The sequence below is a fragment of the Elephantulus edwardii genome, unplaced genomic scaffold (assembly GCF_000299155.1).
Source record: "Elephantulus edwardii isolate Elephantulus edwardi_28Jun2011 unplaced genomic scaffold, EleEdw1.0 scaffold00114, whole genome shotgun sequence".
NCBI lineage: Eukaryota > Metazoa > Chordata > Mammalia > Macroscelidea > Macroscelididae > Elephantulus > Elephantulus edwardii.
Window position 1 is genome coordinate 3,530,743 of NW_006399864.1, and position 20,035 is coordinate 3,550,777.

At 36.3% G+C, this 20,035-nt stretch overlaps 1 protein-coding gene across 1 annotated transcript in view; it reads left to right on the forward strand.

The window, feature by feature from the left end:
• The window catches only part of PKHD1L1 (polycystic kidney and hepatic disease 1 (autosomal recessive)-like 1), a 184,076-nt gene that overhangs the window by 11,075 nt on the left and 152,966 nt on the right, over nt 1-20,035 (forward strand). The window contains exons 3-9 of the mRNA XM_006892350.1: nt 2,272-2,416; nt 3,557-3,665; nt 8,354-8,411; nt 9,966-10,059; nt 12,203-12,256; nt 12,774-12,847; nt 13,770-13,812. Coding sequence (XP_006892412.1) covers nt 2,272-2,416; nt 3,557-3,665; nt 8,354-8,411; nt 9,966-10,059; nt 12,203-12,256; nt 12,774-12,847; nt 13,770-13,812 — 577 coding nt within the window. The remainder of the gene's footprint in view (nt 1-2,271; nt 2,417-3,556; nt 3,666-8,353; nt 8,412-9,965; nt 10,060-12,202; nt 12,257-12,773; nt 12,848-13,769; nt 13,813-20,035) is intronic.

Genomic DNA, 20,035 nt, shown 5'->3' on the forward strand with positions numbered 1-20,035 from the left:
ATTTATTTTATTATTTGTGTGTGTATACTGTCAAATCAGATCTGACTGGTACAGGAGGAGATTGTCCCTCCTTCTCCAGCAGAGCATCTGGTGGATTTTGAACTACAGAACTCTGGAATTGCAGTGCAGCTTCCTACCAGTAGGCCACCAGAGCTCCCTAATAGCAGACTTTTAAACAGACCCTTAAATAGCACTGCCTTCCAATATGCAACTTTACCGCAACTGAAGTATAAGCGTTAGCACCTGATGAACGGCTGGGACATGTAAAGTCCCACTTCTTATTCTACATGCTTCCATATTTATGTTTTTTAATGGACTATGCAGAATACACTGAAAATAGTCCATAATTTAGAAAAGCAATTAGATCACAGATTCCTAAAAATCTCGAGCCAAAATATTTCAACTATTAAAGTTTCATAATGGTGGTGATGGTTTTGTTGACATATACTTGAAAACTTCTGGTATTAAAGGGAAATACCTTTCCTTTTTTTCCCCCTAAAGGTAATATATATACATGAGTTTAAACAGCTGAATCTGTATCTCTGGGTTTATGATTATTTCTTATTTACTGATGTTATGCTTCTTTGGTTGTGAGACAATAGAATCTATAGGTGATTAAGTATTGGTACTTAAAATATGTAGTATCCTTTAGAGAAACAAATTTCATTATTTAGCAAATATTATTAGTCATCAGTTTGGCTACAATGGTATTTGTATGCTAAGCACCAACCCAAAAGTTGGAGGTTTGAACCTACCAGCTGCTCCACAGGAAAAGGTTAGGCAATCCCGAGTACAATTTACAGCCTCTGAGAACCCACTGGAGGATCAGTTATGAGTCGCTTCCAGCTTGATGGCAATGAGAGAGTATAAATATACTTAAAAAACATACTCTTTGTTTACGCCAAGTCTAGTCTTGAATTTTCATATATTAGAGTGAGATTAATTATCAGTTCTGTTTCATATCATTCGTTTCTCTCTTTCTATTAATTTGTAAATATCTGATGCAAACATATTATTATTACTTCCCCCTGAGCAAAAGAAAAGAAAAATCATCTACTTCTCCTTTGCTCTACACACAATCTACCACCCCATTTATCTGCATACCTTTACAATAAAATGTCTCAGAATGAGCTGTCAAGATTTGTTTTCCACACTTATTCTCTGAATTTTTTGAACATTTTATCTCCCACGCACCCTAACTCCTCTCCCCCTCCCCACCCTGTAATGCACTCCTTGCTCTGCTCTGATCCTTTCTTGAGTCCATGCCAAACACACTTTATTCCATCACTCACTGTGATGTGACACCATCTTTACTTCTGCCCCAGTTTATTCTCAGAGCAGCAGCTTAGGAATCTTGGGGAGTGTAAGTCATTTAATACCACTGCTCTGTTTCCAAGCCTCTCGTGGTTTTCCACTCATAATACAATCTAAACTGTTTCCTTTCTGGTCACATTTCATACTTCTGCTCACTTGCACATATCCAAGCACGTTTGCTGTTATTGGAATCTACAAATATGATGGCATCACAAGACCTTTGCACATCCTGTTCTCTTTGTCTAAAATGTGCTTCACTAATTTTGAAAGTCTTCCAATACCATTTATATCAAATGCCTCTTGTGTCTGTCATCTCTTTTGTCTATTGGCATCATCTCTAATTTCAGTCACAAAATCTGCAAAGAGTTTATTACTTAACCTATTTTCCACTGTTGGCATCTCTGGTAGAGCTATGATCTGTGAAAAATTGTGATGCATCTGAAAAGTGTTGTAGTCATAAGGACACATGTGAAATAGATTGACCACTTACTCCATTACTGCTGTTGTTGTTGTGTGCCAATGAGTCAGTGGCGACTCATAGTGACTCTGTTGTTGTTTCTGTGTGCCATTGAGTCTTTCTACAGTGCATAGCACCCTTTTGGACAGTGTCTCTTAACTTACCCTATTCTGAGTCAACCTCTTTTGGATTATCTTCTGCCTTTTCAATCAACATGTCCCTTTCCAGGACTATCCTCTCCTGCTGTTCTAGAGGGCAAAGTAAATCTGCCCTACAGACTTTCCTAGGCATTCACAGGAGCACTTGCCAGTTCTTTCCTCCTCGGGACAGCAGGCAGCCTCTGGGTTAGCAGTGGAGCACTTGATTGCTGTCTCACGAGGGCTCCTTCCTGCATTGCTAAGTCCTCATTACTTACTAAATGACTCGAGACTGAACGGCTTCTGATTTCTTTCTGACAGTAAAATGACACTAAAACCAATGCACTTTTCTTGCTTTTCCAGGTTTTGCTCAAGCAAACCAGTTTAATTATGGGGCTCAAAATGCTGAATTGGGAAACAGTGTTCAGTTAGTTTCTTCGTTTCATTCATTTCCTTGTGATGTGGAAAAAGATGCAAGTCATTCAACCCATATAACGTGTTACACTAGGTATGTTCTAAAATACCTTTTATGAGATCATTTCTACCTTATCAGCCTGATTGACACATATTAGCATTATCATAGTTTTAGTTTTTTATTATCAGTTATATTATTTCATGATATTTAGAGTATTTTTATACCTTTCTTAATTATAATGTTCTTTCCTCATACTAGCATGATGTAAATATATTCTCCATATTTTCACATTATTACAGCCCCTATTTTTTATCATCGTTGAGCTCTTTAAGAAGATAAATGGCTACTATTAAATTGTGATGATGTGCCTCAAAATAAAAAAATTATGCTCATCTGTCTAATTCAATTAATTTTGTTCAAAATCTTGACATGGTCATTAAGATTAAAGATGGTTATTTTATACTCTGACATGTCAAATTTTTTGCTATCAGCCAAAATTAATGTGTGTTATTAGCAACTTAGGAGAGAAAAAAAATAATTACAACTTTCAATAATGACCTTAGCAACAGGAATACATATTCCAGAAGTTTACAACAGCACTGGACGTGCTGGCTTGTTTTTTACCAATAAAAAATTTGCCTATGGGAAACTCAAATGAGTATTTTTAAAATCTACAGAGTGGAAAAAGACTGAATAAGCCTAGATGAATTTTACTCTTTTAAGTGCTTGTTATTGTTTGTGTTGTTAGAAGTATCCTTTTTAATAAGTAGCTATGCGTATAGTCACAATAAGAATCACCTAGGGTTCAAGATGGTAGAGTTGTAATACAGATGACAGGGTGGTTGGTAATTTTTATTTTTTTCTAGATATTAGGTAGAGATCTATATTAGAATAGAATTCACTTACATCAATTATAATTTTAAACAGTCCCTCCCCCCAAATGACACATAATCCAGCACACTTTTCATTAATGTTATCGTGTGCCATCAAGTTGATTTCAACTCATAGTTACCCTGCAAGGCAGAGTAGAACTGACTAACAGGGTTTCTGAATCTTTGTGGAAGCTTATTCACATGTCTTGTCTCCTTCAGAGTGGCTGTTGAGTTTGAACAACCAACATTCTGCTGGAGGGTGTAACACTTAAGAATCCCATCACCAGGGTTTTTCCATTACTAATGTACATTAAATAAAATAGATATTGCATTTCTAATATGTTCTTCATTAACCTTCCAGAGCAATGCCAGAAGCTTCCTACACTGTAAGAGTCAGTGTGGATGGGATTCCTATTACAGAAAATAATACCTGCAAAGGGAACATCGAGAGCTGGGCATGTAGCTTCAATGTATGTGAGCATCTCCTCTATAATTCACCTGTCATTGGTCTTGTGTTTTATATCTTACAGAACTGGAATTTAATTTTTTTTAGTTTTGTCACATTTTTTCTTTCCCACACTATTATTATAATATAGCTAAATACATTATCAGAGACCTAAAAAAAGTATACTTATTTGTTATTATTGTCCATCGTAATGGAATCTCTCTCTACTTATATTAATTTTATTAATGAATTAAACTTTTATGTTGTTATGTGCCATCGAGTTGCTTGCAACTCACAGTGACCCTATGTACAAAAGTCCTAAACCCTGCTCTATCCTGTGCCAATCTTATTATCTTTGACACACCCACCTCCATTACCCCAGTCAAGGAATCAATCCATCTCAAGGGTCTTTCTCTCTTGTGTTGTCCCTCCACCCTCTCAAGCATGATGTCCTTCTCCAAGGACTGGTCCCACTTTGCAACATGTCCAAAGGATGTCAGATGAAGCCTCAGAATCCTTGCCTCCAAGGATCAGCCTGGTTTTACCCTCTCCAGGACAAACCTGTTTGTTCTCCTAGCAGTCCATGGGATAGTAAATAATCTTCTTCTGCACCACAGCTCAAAGGCATCAATTCTATCATCCCTAGTCATTGTCTCTGATGCAGAGCAAGTAATTAAGACTATGGTTATGCAGATGACACAACCCTATGGGCTGAAACAGAGGAGGATCTGAAGCACTTGTTGCAGAAAGTCAAGGACTGCAGCCTTAAATAGGAATTGAAGCTCAACATCAAGAAAACAAAGATTCTCACCACTGGGCCAATTGAAGCATCGTGATGGATGGTGAAGAGATTGAGATTGTTAACAGCTTTAATTTGCTTGTCTCCACAATCAAAACTCTTGGTACCAGCAGTCAGGAAATTAAAAGACAAATTGCCATGGGAAAGTCTGCTGTCAGAGACCTTGTCAAAGTACTGAAGAGCAATGATGTCAGTCTGTAGACTAAGTTGCACCCGATCCAGGCCATAGTCTTTTCAATACTTGCTATGCATCAAAAAGCTGGAAAGTTTTTATACTTCCAAATCATTTTTCTATCCACTCTAGTGGGGTTTTTTTCTTTTTCCTTGTACTTAGTTTGATTATATTTTTGCCTGTACACTACTGCATATTAAGTAAGGGGGGAAATCCTTTCCTTCCCTTTCTATAAAATTTTTGAATGATCTCCCATGCTGTTTTTAAGACATCAGCTGTCAAGCAAAAAGTTGGCAGCTCTATTCATCATCCTTCTCTATCTCCATGAAAGAAAACAAAGTGGAAGGTTGACAACCTTGGAAATTCTTTGAGAAAGTTCTACTCTGTCCTACAGAGTTCAGATCACCTTGATAGCAATAATTTTTTTAATGAATAGTGTATTTCTAATGTGATGAGATTAAATGTATACTCAAAGGTTAGTTGTCCAAAATTTATATATTTATCATACTCTGTTTTGTTCTAAGTACCATCCATGTTTCTGAGTTTTCAGTTAAATTGCTAAATGCTGAGAATACTATAACATTCCAATTTAAGATGAAATGCTGATCAAACCTTTCTCCAGAAGAAGCTTCTGTGAGTCCCAGGTAGATTATAAATATTGCTCTGACTCCCATCAGTCTCAGGCAACCACCTCTTTAGTTGCAGGCCTGTGTTCCCTACTGAATAACAAGAGAGGTGAAGCTTAAATTCTATATATTTCAAGCAGATTTCCTTGTATTTCTCCTTAAATTTACTTTCCTCTCATATTTATCACAGCTTCAGCTGGTACCCTGTAACAATCCTGAAATTCTGCTTTCCTGACACATTTGGTCCCATAGTCAATCAGAAACTCAGCTATGGTGATATTGTCATTGTTAGGTGTCATAAGGCTGACCACCACTCCTAGCAGTCTGATTGTGACCTAACTACTGAAAATATAGCTGTGACTTACATATCATTTAATATATATTGTTAAAATGTTTTTGTAAAACATGCTATTTAAAGGAAAACTCTGTGGTTACAGAGATTGATTTGTACACATCTTGGTGGTTTTTATAATTTTCTACTGTTTTGCCAATAATAGCAAGTTGCATTCTTTTCACATAATGTAGCTACTCCCCCCCCCAATTTGTTGTGCACTATTGAATCAGATCTGACTGGCATGGGGGAGATTGTCCCTCCTTCTCGAGCACAGCATCTGGTGGATTCAAACTGTGCACCTCCGGGATTGCAGTGCAGCTTCTTTCCACTAGCCCACCAGAGCTCCCTCCACATAATATTGTTTTGATCTGGTTTCTGTTACTATATTTTCTCTGACTGTCCTTCATCTTCATCTACCTTCTTCAATTTTCTGAACCCCTATATTTATATTGGGACCACCAATCTTAGATTCTCTCCCTATTTCAAGGTTACCTGATTGGCAGCCATAATCCTACCTTCAGAATTAATGTCTCTTTTTTTTTTTTTTAACTTGTCTTTTCCGTACAGCTTAACGGGGTCCAAAGCTCTAAGCATTAGGGCCCCACATCTATGGGATTGGAGCTCTGGTAGCTTAGTAGTAAGGAATTGTGCTATCAATGCCAAGGTACATGGTTCAAATTCACAAACTGCTCATGGGATAGGCAATTTCCTCCCATGTGACTTATTGCTTCTGAAACCCCCCCCTAGAGGGTCAGCTATAGGCCATTCCTAACTCTATGATACACAGCAACATCAATACCCACTCTTTCTACTACAGGTATTGGAACACGCTGGTTGTTATTGTTGTTCAGCATCTTCAGGGAGCCTGTGCCTCAGAGCAACCATAGGAACAAGAGTTCTAACTAAACCTTCCCAACCCTATCCTCCCCATATCGGACATGCTCGAGTCTAGTGTTTCAGTCACTGTGTCAGTTCATCTCAATGGGGTCTGCCTCTCTTTCTCACTCACCATTTTTCCCAGCCTGATGTGATTTTTTCATGGACCGGCTCCTCCTTCCAGCATACCCAGAGTTTGTGAGATGAGGTTTCGCCATCTTTACCTTTAAAGAGCGCCTTAGTTTCACTTTCTCCAAGATAGACTGGTTTGTTCTTTTTGAACAAGTCCATGGAGATTCGATGCTCTTCTCTAAAACCACAGTTCAAAGTTATTGATTCTTCTTTTGTCATACTTTGTCATGGTCCAACTTTCAGATGCATAGACTGTGAGTGAAAGGACCATGGCTTGGATCAGGCCCACCTTAGTATTTGAACTGGCATTTTTTTTCTCTTTAATGAACACTTTGTCTTAGTCTTTAAATTGACTGACATCATTTCTCTTTAGGACTTTAAAGATTTTCCCAATGCAACATGTCTTTTGATTTCCTGCTATTATCTTGAGTGTTTATTGTGGATCCAAGTGAAATGAAATCATTTATATAGGTAAATTCCCGAAACTCTTACAGCTCATGTTTGGGATTAAGAGTTATGCTTGAAGTGCTTAATAAAAATCTAGTTTTTAAGGCTTATGTACTAAGGTTTTTCTATTTTTTTAAACTTCTGAACAGTTGTTTCTTCATAAGTTTTGCCTGCAATATGCTTTCTGTAATATCATTCTACCAAGTTCCTAAATTCTTACGTGAGTGACGTATTACTATAATTTGGCTTACACAAATACTTGTTATCAGCAGTTAGGAGACAAGATGTATAGCACTGGTACATTTGGTACCAGCAGTCAGGAGATTTGAAGACATATAGCATTGAGAGAGTCTGCTGTCAAAAATCTCTTCAAAGTCCAGAAGAGTAATGATGGCAATTTAAAGACTAAAATGCACCTGACTCAAGCCACAATCTTTCTAATCACCTGCCATGCATCTGAGAGCTAGAAATGAATAAGGATGAAAGGAGAAGATCCAATGTATTTAAGTTGTGGTGCTGGAGGAGAATGCTGAATATCCCACAGACTCCAAAGAACAGACTTCTGGAGAAATTGTATCCGGAGTATTCCTTGGAAGCAAAGATGGATGAGGAAGCTTCATTTCACATATCTGGGCATAATGTTAGGAGAGACTATTTCTTGGACAATATGGCTGGAAGGGTGAAGGGTCAGCAAAGGAGAATAAAACCCTCAATTAGGGGAACCGATAGTATCTGTGGCAATGGCTGCAAAGGTGTTGAAGACAGTAAGGATGGCACAGGACGAGTCAGAGTTCACATCTGTTGTTCATAAGATTGGTATGAGTCGTACTCCACTCTATAGCATTTAACAACAATAGCAAAACAATGATTGCATTTTAAGGGTGACACTCAAATGAAATAAAAATTCATTTTAAGGGGTTAAGAAGAGGATCTTGATTAGTCAGAATACTTTGTTTTATTTTATTTTATACTGATTTACAAACAAAAGTTCATAAAGTTCATATATATTGTTTTTCACACAGGACTTCCACTTTATTTTACTAATCTCTCCCTCCACCCATCAAATTGTACAACCCTGTGTTTAAGGCCCACTCACCCCTTGGATCCTTGTACATGCTCTACAATAATAGTCCGACATAGTATTTGTCTTTATGAGACTGGGTTAGTTCACTTAGCACAATGCTCAGAATAATATTTTTATGCTTTACTCATTACATTCTACAACACTACGGATATTTTTGAAGTGAAACTTAAAAGAAGTGATTGTTTCTAAAACCAAGAGCAAAATATATAGTATAGATAGCTAACTGACATTTCTATCTTGTAGGTGAAAAGTTTCAGAACACCAACAATAAGAAGCATTACACCATTATCTGGAACACCAGGTTTGTTATATTATAGCTGAATCTATAGATTTCAGATTAAACTTCTCAAGATATAAATCATGATACTTGATATATTAGAAATGGAATTTTTTTTTGATTGTAAGTTTAATGCCCAATCATAACAGAAAAGTTAAAAAATAGAAAAGTTAATAGTTCCATCACATACGTATGTCAATAATTAGATGATAAAAACTTTATAGTCACAGATTAGGATTATTTTCTGGTTTCAATTTGTGAAAGGAGCCCTGGTGATCTAGTGGTAAGTAGATGCCCTGCAGTCCTAAAGAACACATTTCAAATCCACTATCTGCTCCCTGGTCGAAGGATAGACAGTCTTCTCCCATGTGACTTACAGCCTCTGAAAACCCACTATAGGTGGTTCTGACGTAATGGCAGACAACAACAAGAATAACAACAATCTGGGAGCACAAGTGGTACATGAAAATATCTATTTTTTATAGAATTGTAAGTACTGAGAAGGACTTCTTTTTTCATTTAAAATTATATGGTGAACATTTTTCTTTTTTAAAAGTATTATTAAAATTTTATATTCCAAGTTCCTAATATTTAAAATAAAAATTGTTGCTACATGAAAGCCTACTGTGATATATGTAACTTTTCCTCTAATGGGCATTTGATGGACTTCCTAATGATCATGATAATAACTATTATCATACTAGTTTATAAACTCAGTAGAATCATTTAAGAGTGACAGTTTCTGAAAACTTGACAGCTTGAGTATTAATTGTTTTCCTATTATTTACATTAAGACTATGGTGGGTAAATTTCATTTAAAGATTTCTCTTTTTAATGTATGTTACTGAATATATTTCTTTATTAACAATTTGTACTGCTTTTTAAAATAATTTAGAGTCATCTTCTTTGTTTAACTTTAGACTTGTCATATTTTTTCATATTAGATTATAAGAATTCTTTATATGTTAGTGAAATGAATCTGTTCTCTGTCATTTGTGGCAAATATTGTGCATATTTATTGTTTATATTAAAAAATCAATTCATTATTTTTCTATCATTTTTAACTTCTATTTTTAAAAAATTCTAATTAATCTTCACTAAGTCTTTCTCCATTTTCATGCTATAGAGCATTCTCATGGTAAAAAATGCCCTCCTAAACAAAGATTATATTGATATTCATCTATTTTTCTAACTTTTTTATACTTTTCAGTATTTACTTTTTTTCCCTTTAGAGTTTAGTTTTACTTTTTGGATAAGCTATGGATTGTATCTGTTTTCTAAAATAAATCTCTCACTGGTCCAAGCAATTGGATATTAGTCAAATGAAAAGATTGAAGTTTATTTAAATGGCTGAATGTTATTCATCTAAAGTTTCATGAACCAACCCTTTAGTCTGTAATTGTTTGTAGATGTGACTCATGTTTTATGATATTTGCTAGCACTTTCAGAGCATTGCTAAGCATTCACTCTGAAGAGTTTCTGGACGCTGGATTTTTAGAGGGAGAGACCACTACGAGTGCCTGGGTATTAAATTCATGAGCAGATACTCTCTTATAGAATTTCTTTTCTTCTCCTTAGGTACATTAATTACAATTCAAGGGAGAATCTTCACTGATGTCTATGGAAGTAACACTGCACTGAGCTCAAATGGGAAAAATGTTAGAATTTTGAGGTAATCTTTTTTATGCTGAAATACATCCTTGTGGAGCTCTGGTGATAAGAAGCTGTGCTACAATACTGAAGGCATGCAGTTCAAATCCACCAGCTGCTCTGTGGGAAAAGGATGGGCAATCTCCTCCCCTTTGATTAACTGCTTCTGAAAAAACCACTGGAAGGTCAACAGCAGGTCTGTCCCAACTCAATGATAAACAACAACAACTGAAAAATAGGATATGATATTCCATAGGGAATGGATCCAGTGCTATTAAAAGCAACTAAAATGTGACAGACTAATTACTGTTTATTAACCATGTTACAGATGGGTATTTGGGTGAGTGAGTGGCATGAAAGCAATTGTCAATACATCTCTTCTTTTCTGGTCTAATAGAATCCCTACATGTTCTATGATGGATTTTAATGCAAAGCCCATGAAAGCAAGTCCAACTGCAATTAATATTGTCTGGTTTATGTTCTAATTCTTAAATGTTGTTCTCTAAGTTTCCCTTTCTATAATTATAACAGGAAATAGAATACTTAAGCTTTAAAAAAGAAATTATTTTACTCTTCATTGTGGTTGGACCTTAATTGTGTAATAGAAGGGAATGAATAGGAATTATTTCATAAAAATCATAAGCTCTTAAAGTGAAAGGAGGCATCAGAGGTTAGAGGTAGCCTTTGTATTTTGAAAATCATGAGATATTAATATGTATATATATTTTAAAGAATTTATCACATATCTGAAAATATGAGATGTTCTCCTAAAACTCAGACTCATTACCAATGAATCAGAGCTGACCCTCCAGTAGGTTTTTTTTTGGGGGGGGTGGGGGGAGAAGGCTATAAATCACACTGGAGAAAATTGTCCATTTTTTTCCCAAAGGGCGGCTGATAGATTTGAACCACTGCTTTTGAGTTAGCATTTCTCTATGGACGATGCCACCAGGGCTCCCAGAGACATTCTTAGAGCTGCCGTCATCCAATTTCTATAGTGTTAATGACACCCTGAAGCTTCCCAAATCCTTGCCTGAGATGGAATGTCATTTTCAGGCGGTAACAGATAACAATGGATGTTGAGCTGGATGGAGAGGCAGCAGACCTCAGTGTTGGACCTGCTTCTGCTTCTCACAGCCTTGTGATTTCAGGAAAATCTCCAACTCAAACCAGTTACACATTATAGCAAATGTACATAATGTCTGTGACCGAGTTTACTTCTAATCATATCCCATTGCCTTTCACTCCATTGAGTCAGGCTAAGCATATAGACAGAGGAGAAGGGCCCGGTAGGATTTCTGAGAATGTAAATCTTAATGGAACAGGTGTAGCCATGCTACATTTTTATTCCATCTGCCCTTCAGGTGGATGAGTGTCTTTCTCTCTTCTTCTGTTTTTTTACTTATTTGTCCTTTCTCACAATACTTAATAAAGAATGCTGGTCATACAAAAGTCAGCAGTTTGAATCCACCAGCCACTCCATAGGAGCAAGATAAGCAGTTTCCTCCTGAAAAGATTCACAACTTGAAAAACCAGTGGAGAACCAGAATGAGTTGGAATCACCTTGATGACCTAGATGGATAGTTGTTGTTGTTAAGTGCCGTTGAGTCAAAGGCAACTTTTAGTGACCCTATGAAGGAGAGTCCTCGACGCTTGGGTGCCTTTCATACTCTTTATCTAGGTTCATAGGGTTTCCAGAGGCAAGCTATTATGAAAGTGGATGCCACTCCTCCTTCCACGCTTGTTTTAATCGGGGAGTTCCACCCCACTCTCTGTGCGCACTGGGTAGTCAACCATTAACACATTTGACACATCAGTGTCACAGTGTTCGGCCTCAAAGCAGTGTGTGAGATGGAGAGTACTTATCACAAATTAAAGACACCATACTATTGATTATATATTTACTATATATAATCATGTTTATCTTCCTCCCCCAACTGGAACATTGGTCCCAAAGGGACAGACATTCTTGTTTTGTTCACTGATCTGTCCTGGTGCACTGAGCAAGTATTCAATTGATCTTTATTGACTGAATGATGGATAATACTAAGTGATGGAGAAAGGGGGGGAAAATAATAATAATGTCACCAACGAGCTTGCCTAGTAATTGGTTTGGAACAACTTAATGAATATAACTTGATCTTTCTAATAAAATGTTTATACAGAGTTTATGTTGGAGGAATGCCCTGTGAACTTCTCATACCACAATCTGATTCTATGTAAGTAATCAAAATAATTTTTATAGAAAAATAAATGGCAGCTATAAGTGTGCTTATTTTAACAGCAATCTCTAACAATATTGCATAGCTAAATTTAAAATTTGTAAATTATAGTACAACATATAGTAAATTAGTAGCCCTTTATGTAGTTAGGTGTTATTTGCTACCCTTCTTTTCCAATATAGTAGGATATGCACTATTATTTTGATTATTTAAAAAAATTAACTAGTATTGCTATAAAAATTGTTTTATTGATAATACCTTAAATACTTTTAAAGTTGTATCCATGAGAATAGCCAAAATAGTTTAAAAATATTTGTGAAACAACTCTGTATTCAAAGAGCTTCAGCCAAGGATGGAAAGTAGTTTCCTTTAATAGAATTTTTGTTTTAACAACAATTACTGCCCTGAAATATACTTGAGGAGGTGGGGGGAATTGAGATGTTCTCAAGAAGGAAAAATAATTTGAATCTTTAATGTCAAATAAAGTTCAATGTTAACATGTGTATTTTATTAGGTATGGTCTAAAACTGGAGCATCCACACGGAGATTTGGGTTCTTTGATTTGTAAAACAACTGGGACATACATTGGTAAGTATTGATTTGATCATCAATGGTAATAGAGGCTTGACTTTCCCCTCTTTCTTTTCTCCATCCATCTCATTTCTGTTTTTCTTTTTAAATTTTTATCTGTTTATTGGTTTCTTTAAAGTCATGTGAAAACATGTATGAGATGTTCCTAAGGTTTATATTTAAGGTGCTATTATTAAAGTGTTTGGTTTTTCTTTTTCACCTTTCAGAGGTTTCAGAACTAATTTAACTGTTTGATCTATGAACTTTACTTCGTTTTTACCACCTTGCTCTTTATATTCCATGCACACAGATGTTTTACTTCTTAAACCAACTTCACTTCCTATTGCATCATGTCCTTTGCCAGAATCCCATCCTGACAATTTCTGGTAAAATATTATGTCCCCAAACTCCCTCAACTTTGATAACTTTATCATGATTTTTTTCCATGTCATGTAAAAGAATGAATTTGTACCATTGCTTTTGACTGACTGTGTCCTTAAGCAGACGGTATTTTTAGTGTTTATCGGGATGCTCAGCTTGCACTTTGCCACATTAATTAGGGTGCTTCTTTCACTCTGACCCAATTAATCACTACTTAATGAATAAATGACATTTAAAGACATGATGGTCATGATATTTGTTTCATTAGTGCTTTTAATTTCTTATTTTATATTGTCATGTTTTTCTACTTGCAACTTTGAGACTGGTTGTATGTATTTTTTAATTCTGCATTTTCCAATTGTATCATTTAATGCATATTTTAATATTGTAGGTACTTCTTTAAGCAAGTCCAGTTTTCATCTCTTTGAAGATTAGTGGTTGTATATTTACAGTTTTTAATTTATGTTTTTAAATGTTAAGCTTTTACATCAGCCTCATAATATATAGTTATTGTCTCTTGTGATTACAAATTTAATTGTCTTATTTTAATTAATTCTAGGTCATCACAACATCAGCTTCATCCTAGACAGTGACTATGGAAGGTAAGCCATTTTGTAAAAAGTACCTTTCATAATTGATTCAACTAATAGGCTAGCAGAAAAATATGTATGTTGTGTTATATACTCAGAGATTAAAAACTTAATCACTTTCATGCCACAAATTAACTCTTAATGTGTCTCTGTGTCCTATTATGCATAGCTTGAACCACAAACATGACCTTTCCATCACTGGAAAACATGATATTAGTTACAACAATTTTTTTAAAAAAATCAACACAATAACAACTTTGTAATGTTGAAAAGTGTTATTTTATGTAACATAGTTCTTCTGATCAATCATAAATCTTCTTATAATTAAACTCAGTTTCAATTTTAAACTAAATTAAATAAAGGGTAAATTACACCCCATGGTTACTTGATAATGAGTTTTAAATCAAGGCATATAAAGTTGTGAAATATCATTCTACCAATTAATTGTTAATCTTAACATTTATGTTAATAACTTTTATTTATTATCTTTAATAAAGCTAAAACTTGTTTCCTTTTGCCACGTACCTTCATTTTTGGTATAAAGGAATGCACTGAAATATGAGAATTTCAGTATGTTTTACAAGTATCATAAATTATGAGTACAATAGTTATAATTTACTAGTAGGTGGTGGTTGGTGTATACCGTCACCTCAGAATCAACCAATACCTGACCTCCAATGGATTTTCAGAGCATGGATTCAGACCATGTGCTTTGGGCTGGGTTGCACAGCTTCTCACCACTTGGCCACCAGAGCTATATTTTTGTTGTTGTTCAGTATTGTTGAGTTGGAACCCCCCCATAGCTGACCCTTGAGTGGGTTTTCAAAGGCAGTTAATTACATGGGAGGAGATTGCACATCCTTCTTTCATGGAACAATTGGCAGATTCAAACTGCATGCATTCGGCATCGCAGAACACATTCTTAAAGCTAGGCCACCAGAGTTATCTTAGGAACATGAAATAATGTGCCCAAGCTCTTACCGTTGGAGGAGACATTGCTGATATGTAAACCTAGATAGCCTTTGCAAAAAGGAGCAGATGCAACATGAGGATGGCCGAGTCTGACTTCTGCCCACTTCAAAAAGAGGAGCTTTCCCCATCTATAATATCCATAACAGCAAATGATAGCTGCTAGGTCTGACATATACACACCCCCTTGCTCCTGCAGCTATGTCTCCCAATCATATGGGTTTGATAATCATTATTGACTCACAGACTTAACTTACAGTTATGGTACCAAGAGTGGGGTTTATTAGGAAAATAAGTTGAAGAATATGGGAGGCAAAGAATATTACCCAGTGCAAGTCCAGGTTTATTCCAGCAGTCTCCAGCAAGATTAATAGCAAAATACAATTCCTCAATTGGTAGAAGTCCTGTTTCAGTGAAGTAGCACAAATCCAAATCACTGAACAAAGCTTGCCTCTGAGCAGATATGTCAGTTTCTCCTTCAATCATCCAGTTATCATAGCATAGCTTTTAACATGGCCTCTATCTCAGGGCTCCTCTCGTTACACTCTGCCACAGTTTCTCCACAGCAATGCCACAGTCTCTCCACAACCATCACCACGATCTCAGTCTCCTCAGAGTCTTGCTCCAGTCTCCCTCAAGTCTTGCTGCTCAATATGAGAACTAACTCACACTCACTCTCTCTCTCTCTCTCTCTCGTTTCACAGCTGTTCATGATTTGCAAGACCATGTGCCTGCAGCTAATGTAGCTGGAGACCAGCAGGGGTCAATGAAATTACTAGAAAAGTCAGCTCATTCTAGATCCTGGCCCTAGAATTTTATGTAGTCTAGCTCTGAGCATTGCATTCCAGTGCTTTTCCATGAATGGTGGATTACTTCAACCACCATGCCTCATCACTATGTGACATCCTAATGGAGTGTTCTTCACCAAAGTGGAGTCCCACACTCCTGGGAATGTTTGCTAGTGAATGAGGGCACTGCTGGCTGTCAGCAGCACTGGGTGTGCTAATGGCCCTTGGTTGCAGGGATATGCATGTGCCAGACCTAAATGAATTTCCTTGCCGAAAATGTTATCATAGTTTTCACTAAAAAATTCTGGGTCATTTGACAGAAAAGAGGAAAAATGAGGACTTTAATTTGGGTCAAATAGTAATATATATTTTTTTTTGAACCATTAAGCCACACAAGAAGAGACTGACCATCTTTCTTCCATGGAGTAACTATTGGATTTGAACCATGTACATTTGGGTTGTCAGTGCAACTCCTTACCATTAAGCCACCAGAACTCCCTATAGCTGTGATAAATTAGAATGTTGGTTCACATTTTGTGTACTCACTAAATAGCTATTCAGAGATTAGAAGTTTGGAAAGAATAGCAATACAATTAAGTGTAGTCCCTATTTTCATGAGATAGATACATCTAATTGGTTATCATTGTGTTTACATAATAATTTTTCAAAAAGTAAAGACATTTGTTTAACTGACATATGTTCACCAAATTTTACTTTATATGTCACATAATTTTATTTATTCACTTTAACTTTTTATTGGGTGAATGTTTGCAGAGTAAATTGGTTTTCCAATCAACAATTTATATGTGTTTTCTTTTCAGTCCCTTCTGTGTAAGAGCATTCTTCCTCTTTCCTCCCTGGGTTCCCCATTTCCAATTGTATGTCCCTGCCCTTCCTGCCTTCTGAGCTTTGTTTTTGAACAAAATACTACCCTTTTGGTCTCATATGTCTGATACACAGAAGAGTCTGTTTCTCTCTGGTGTTATTCACTTCATGAGTCTAGCCATTGTTTGGGTGAAAATTGATCCCTGCAGGTAGATTCAGTTCTAGGCTTGAAGTGCGTTTTAGAGTCACAGTTTTGGGAGTTTCACCAGTCTCTGTTAGACCACTAAACCTTGTCTTCTCTAACAATGCTGTATGGAGGCATCTTTTCATTCGAGAGTGCCCTAAGCAATCGGGAACTCTGGTGGCCTAGTGGGTAGTGAGTTGTACTGCCAACCCAAAAGCAGGCAGTTAGAATGCAACAGCTGCTATTTGGCAGAGAAAGATGGGTAATCTCCCATGCAATTTATATCACTTGAGGACCCACTGAGGGTCAGCTTCAAGTCGATTCTGACTCGTCATAATATCTCTGAGAACATAAGCAACAGGTTTCTACCTGACTTGGGACATTTTCTCTTAAATATAAACTGAGTCAAAAGCATGAAGAGTATAATACAGTGACAAATGGATGATGTGTAAATACTCTTTGATTCACTTTCATGATTAATGTGGACTTTAGTCCATGAATTAAACAGTTGTCTTCTGGAGACACATGACTCTCTTCTATGTAATGCGATAAGCTAGAGCAATAGTATTTGATTGAAAATAGTTCAAAACTATTTTAGAAACAACAATTATTGACTTTTAAACTATTTTCTAAACAAAATACAGCCTTTCTATGCTTTTAATATCATTCCTCTGGAATGAATTTAGTTCTGAGTCTGTACAAAAGGTATTAATAGCCAAATTAATTATAGCTATGTCAGAAAAAGAATTATAAAAAAATGCAAGTTGATAAAGCTTGAATATGTGCACCTGTCAGTATGTTATTTTAAAATTATCAGAAACTTTCATTGTTATACAATCCCCCCAGTCCACTTTACTATACAGCTCTTATTCTGGACTTTTAACATGCAAATAATACCTAATCATATATCCTTTTTAAACAGTTCTCCCTCTCATCTATTTCAATGCAGTGCACATTATTTATCCCCTCTTTTCTTAGTTTTCCCCCAAACCTGATGGCACTATACAGTATTTGTCCTTTTGTGGTTGAGATATTTCACTCAACATAAAGTCCTCCATGGTCACCCATTTTGTATAGTAGTTCATGAGTTCCTTGTTTTCAATGCAGCGTAGTTAGTATTCCGTTGTGTGAATATACCAGAGCTTCTCTACCCATTCGTTTGTCAATGGGCACTTGGATTGTTTCCACCTCTTTGCTATTGTGAACAAAGCAGCAATAAATATAGGTGTTCATATATCTGCTTGGGTGGAAGTTCTGCTTTCTGTAGGGTATATTCACCGTAGTGGAATTGCTGGGTCAAATGCTATTTTTTTTTCTTTTCAAAGAGAAAAGCAAACTGGGGGAGAAGGGTGGGCAGGGAGGAAAAAGTACAACAATGAATGAATGGAAATCCAAGTTCTCTATCATTGTTCATTAAAATATCAATTAAAAATTAATACAAAATAGAATTAACAGAAACTTTCACTATAAAAATACAAATTTGCAAATAATAGGCAGAAATGCCTCAGAAAATTATTGAGTCCATGACTTTGACTCATATTTTCCTTTTCTTAAGAAAGCATGGGCTATCTTTTTCATTAATCTCTCAGAATTTTATTTATATGTGAAACATTTTTAGTATTTTAAGATAATGTCTAGAAATAATGTTGCTTACTAGTTTGAAACTATAGTTTTAAGGTTCTGTGACATTATTAAAATGTTAGATCACCTTATAAATGACAAAATTTATATTTTACAAATTTCAGGCACATGTCCAGTGGACCACTTAAATAACATTTGGCACCTATTTTATATTTCTTTAATAGTCAACCTTCTCTTGTCTGTTACCCCAAGTTCAAACAACAGCTGTTTCAAACTGATAAGGTTCAGATGAGGCTGCCTTAATGAGAAATGCCTCGTCATTATCAATGAATTAGAGGAAATCACCTCAGTGTCATCCAAAATAAATTGCATTCAAATTTTATTTCATTCCAGGAGGCAATTTCTCCACTAACTTAAAAAGCAGCAATATTTTTTTCAGAGACAGGATCCAACTAGTGGCAATATTGTTGGCACCAGAGTGAGTTAACATTTTGAAAAACAACAGAAAGGCTTAGCATAAAACACAAAGATCTAGTATGCACTTACTAAATAATTAACTTGGCATTAAATATTTTTCAGTACTCTGGAGTTTTACAAATGCGTATTTTAATGCTGGGGTTAGATTTCTGGAGTCTTAACAGCTTGGCTCAACCATGAGATTTTCATTATCCTTTTAGATTCTGGTTCAGTGTTATTATAATTATGGTGAATGAGTCTTGAGCCTTAACGTTTGAATTTCTTACCTTTTCTAATTATGAATTTTATGGAGTTAATTAAGGAGCATTTCCTAGGGTCAAATTTTTCCGCTTGCTAACTCTCCAGTAATGAAAGTGAAATTGTGTATCTTAAAAAATGTGAACAGGCTCTGTGTTTATCCAGGATGATTTAAATTTGCCAGATTGCTCACTTGCTTTCATATATTTGTTCTCTGAAATTAGTAGGTAGAGGAAGAGTACCAAACCCAATCCAAGGCTATCAAGTTAGGTCAGTGCTCCACGGTCTGCCTTGGGGTTTCTGAGGTTTACATTTTTACCCGAGGAAACCACCCATCTTTTCGCCACAGGGGACATGACTAGCTGGAACGTCAAACTTGTGCTGAACACCCTAACATATGGTACAGGATGTTATCAGGGCTCCCTAAGTTCATAGGTACTTAAACTCATTGTCATCAAGCCAGAACTGACTCACAGCTGACCCTCCAATGGATTTTCAGAGGCTGCAACTGCAGAGGTAAAGATTGCCCTTCTTTCTCCCATGGAACGAATGGTGGAGGCAGAGCACTTGCCTTTGGGCTGGCAGCACAATTCCTTACTACTGAGCCACCAGAGTCGGACATAGAGGGGCACATCTTAGCACTAGGCCAGCAGAGCTCCCTAGCACACAGATTAGGAGGCATTGTTTCGTCCTCAAATTGCCATGTCCAACAGTTATCTGCTACTTGCTAACTTTGTGATCCTGAACAAAACAGCTAATTTTTCTGATCTTCACCTGCCTCATGGGTTAAAGCATTCTTTGCAGGATACTTGAGAAATCCAAGAAATGTTGGTTATCATGACACTGTCGTTGCTGTGTACCATTGAGTCAGAACGGACCCAGAGCTTCCCCTCCAGCTGGTATTCAGAGGCAGTAAGTCTCTCTGGAAGAGATTGCCCCTCTTTCTCCTGCAAAGCAGGTGTTGGATTCAAACTGTGTGCATGTCATTGGCAGCGAAATTCCTTACCCCTAAGCCGCCACTAAATGGATTCAAAGAGGAGACTGAAGGAAGTCAGCAGAAGAGCCCGACTTTTACAATGCACAATTTTTATTTTATAAAATGTCGATATGCTACTCTAATAAGTTTTATTGTAATGTTAGTAACATGAAATAAATGCACATATTTTTAATTATT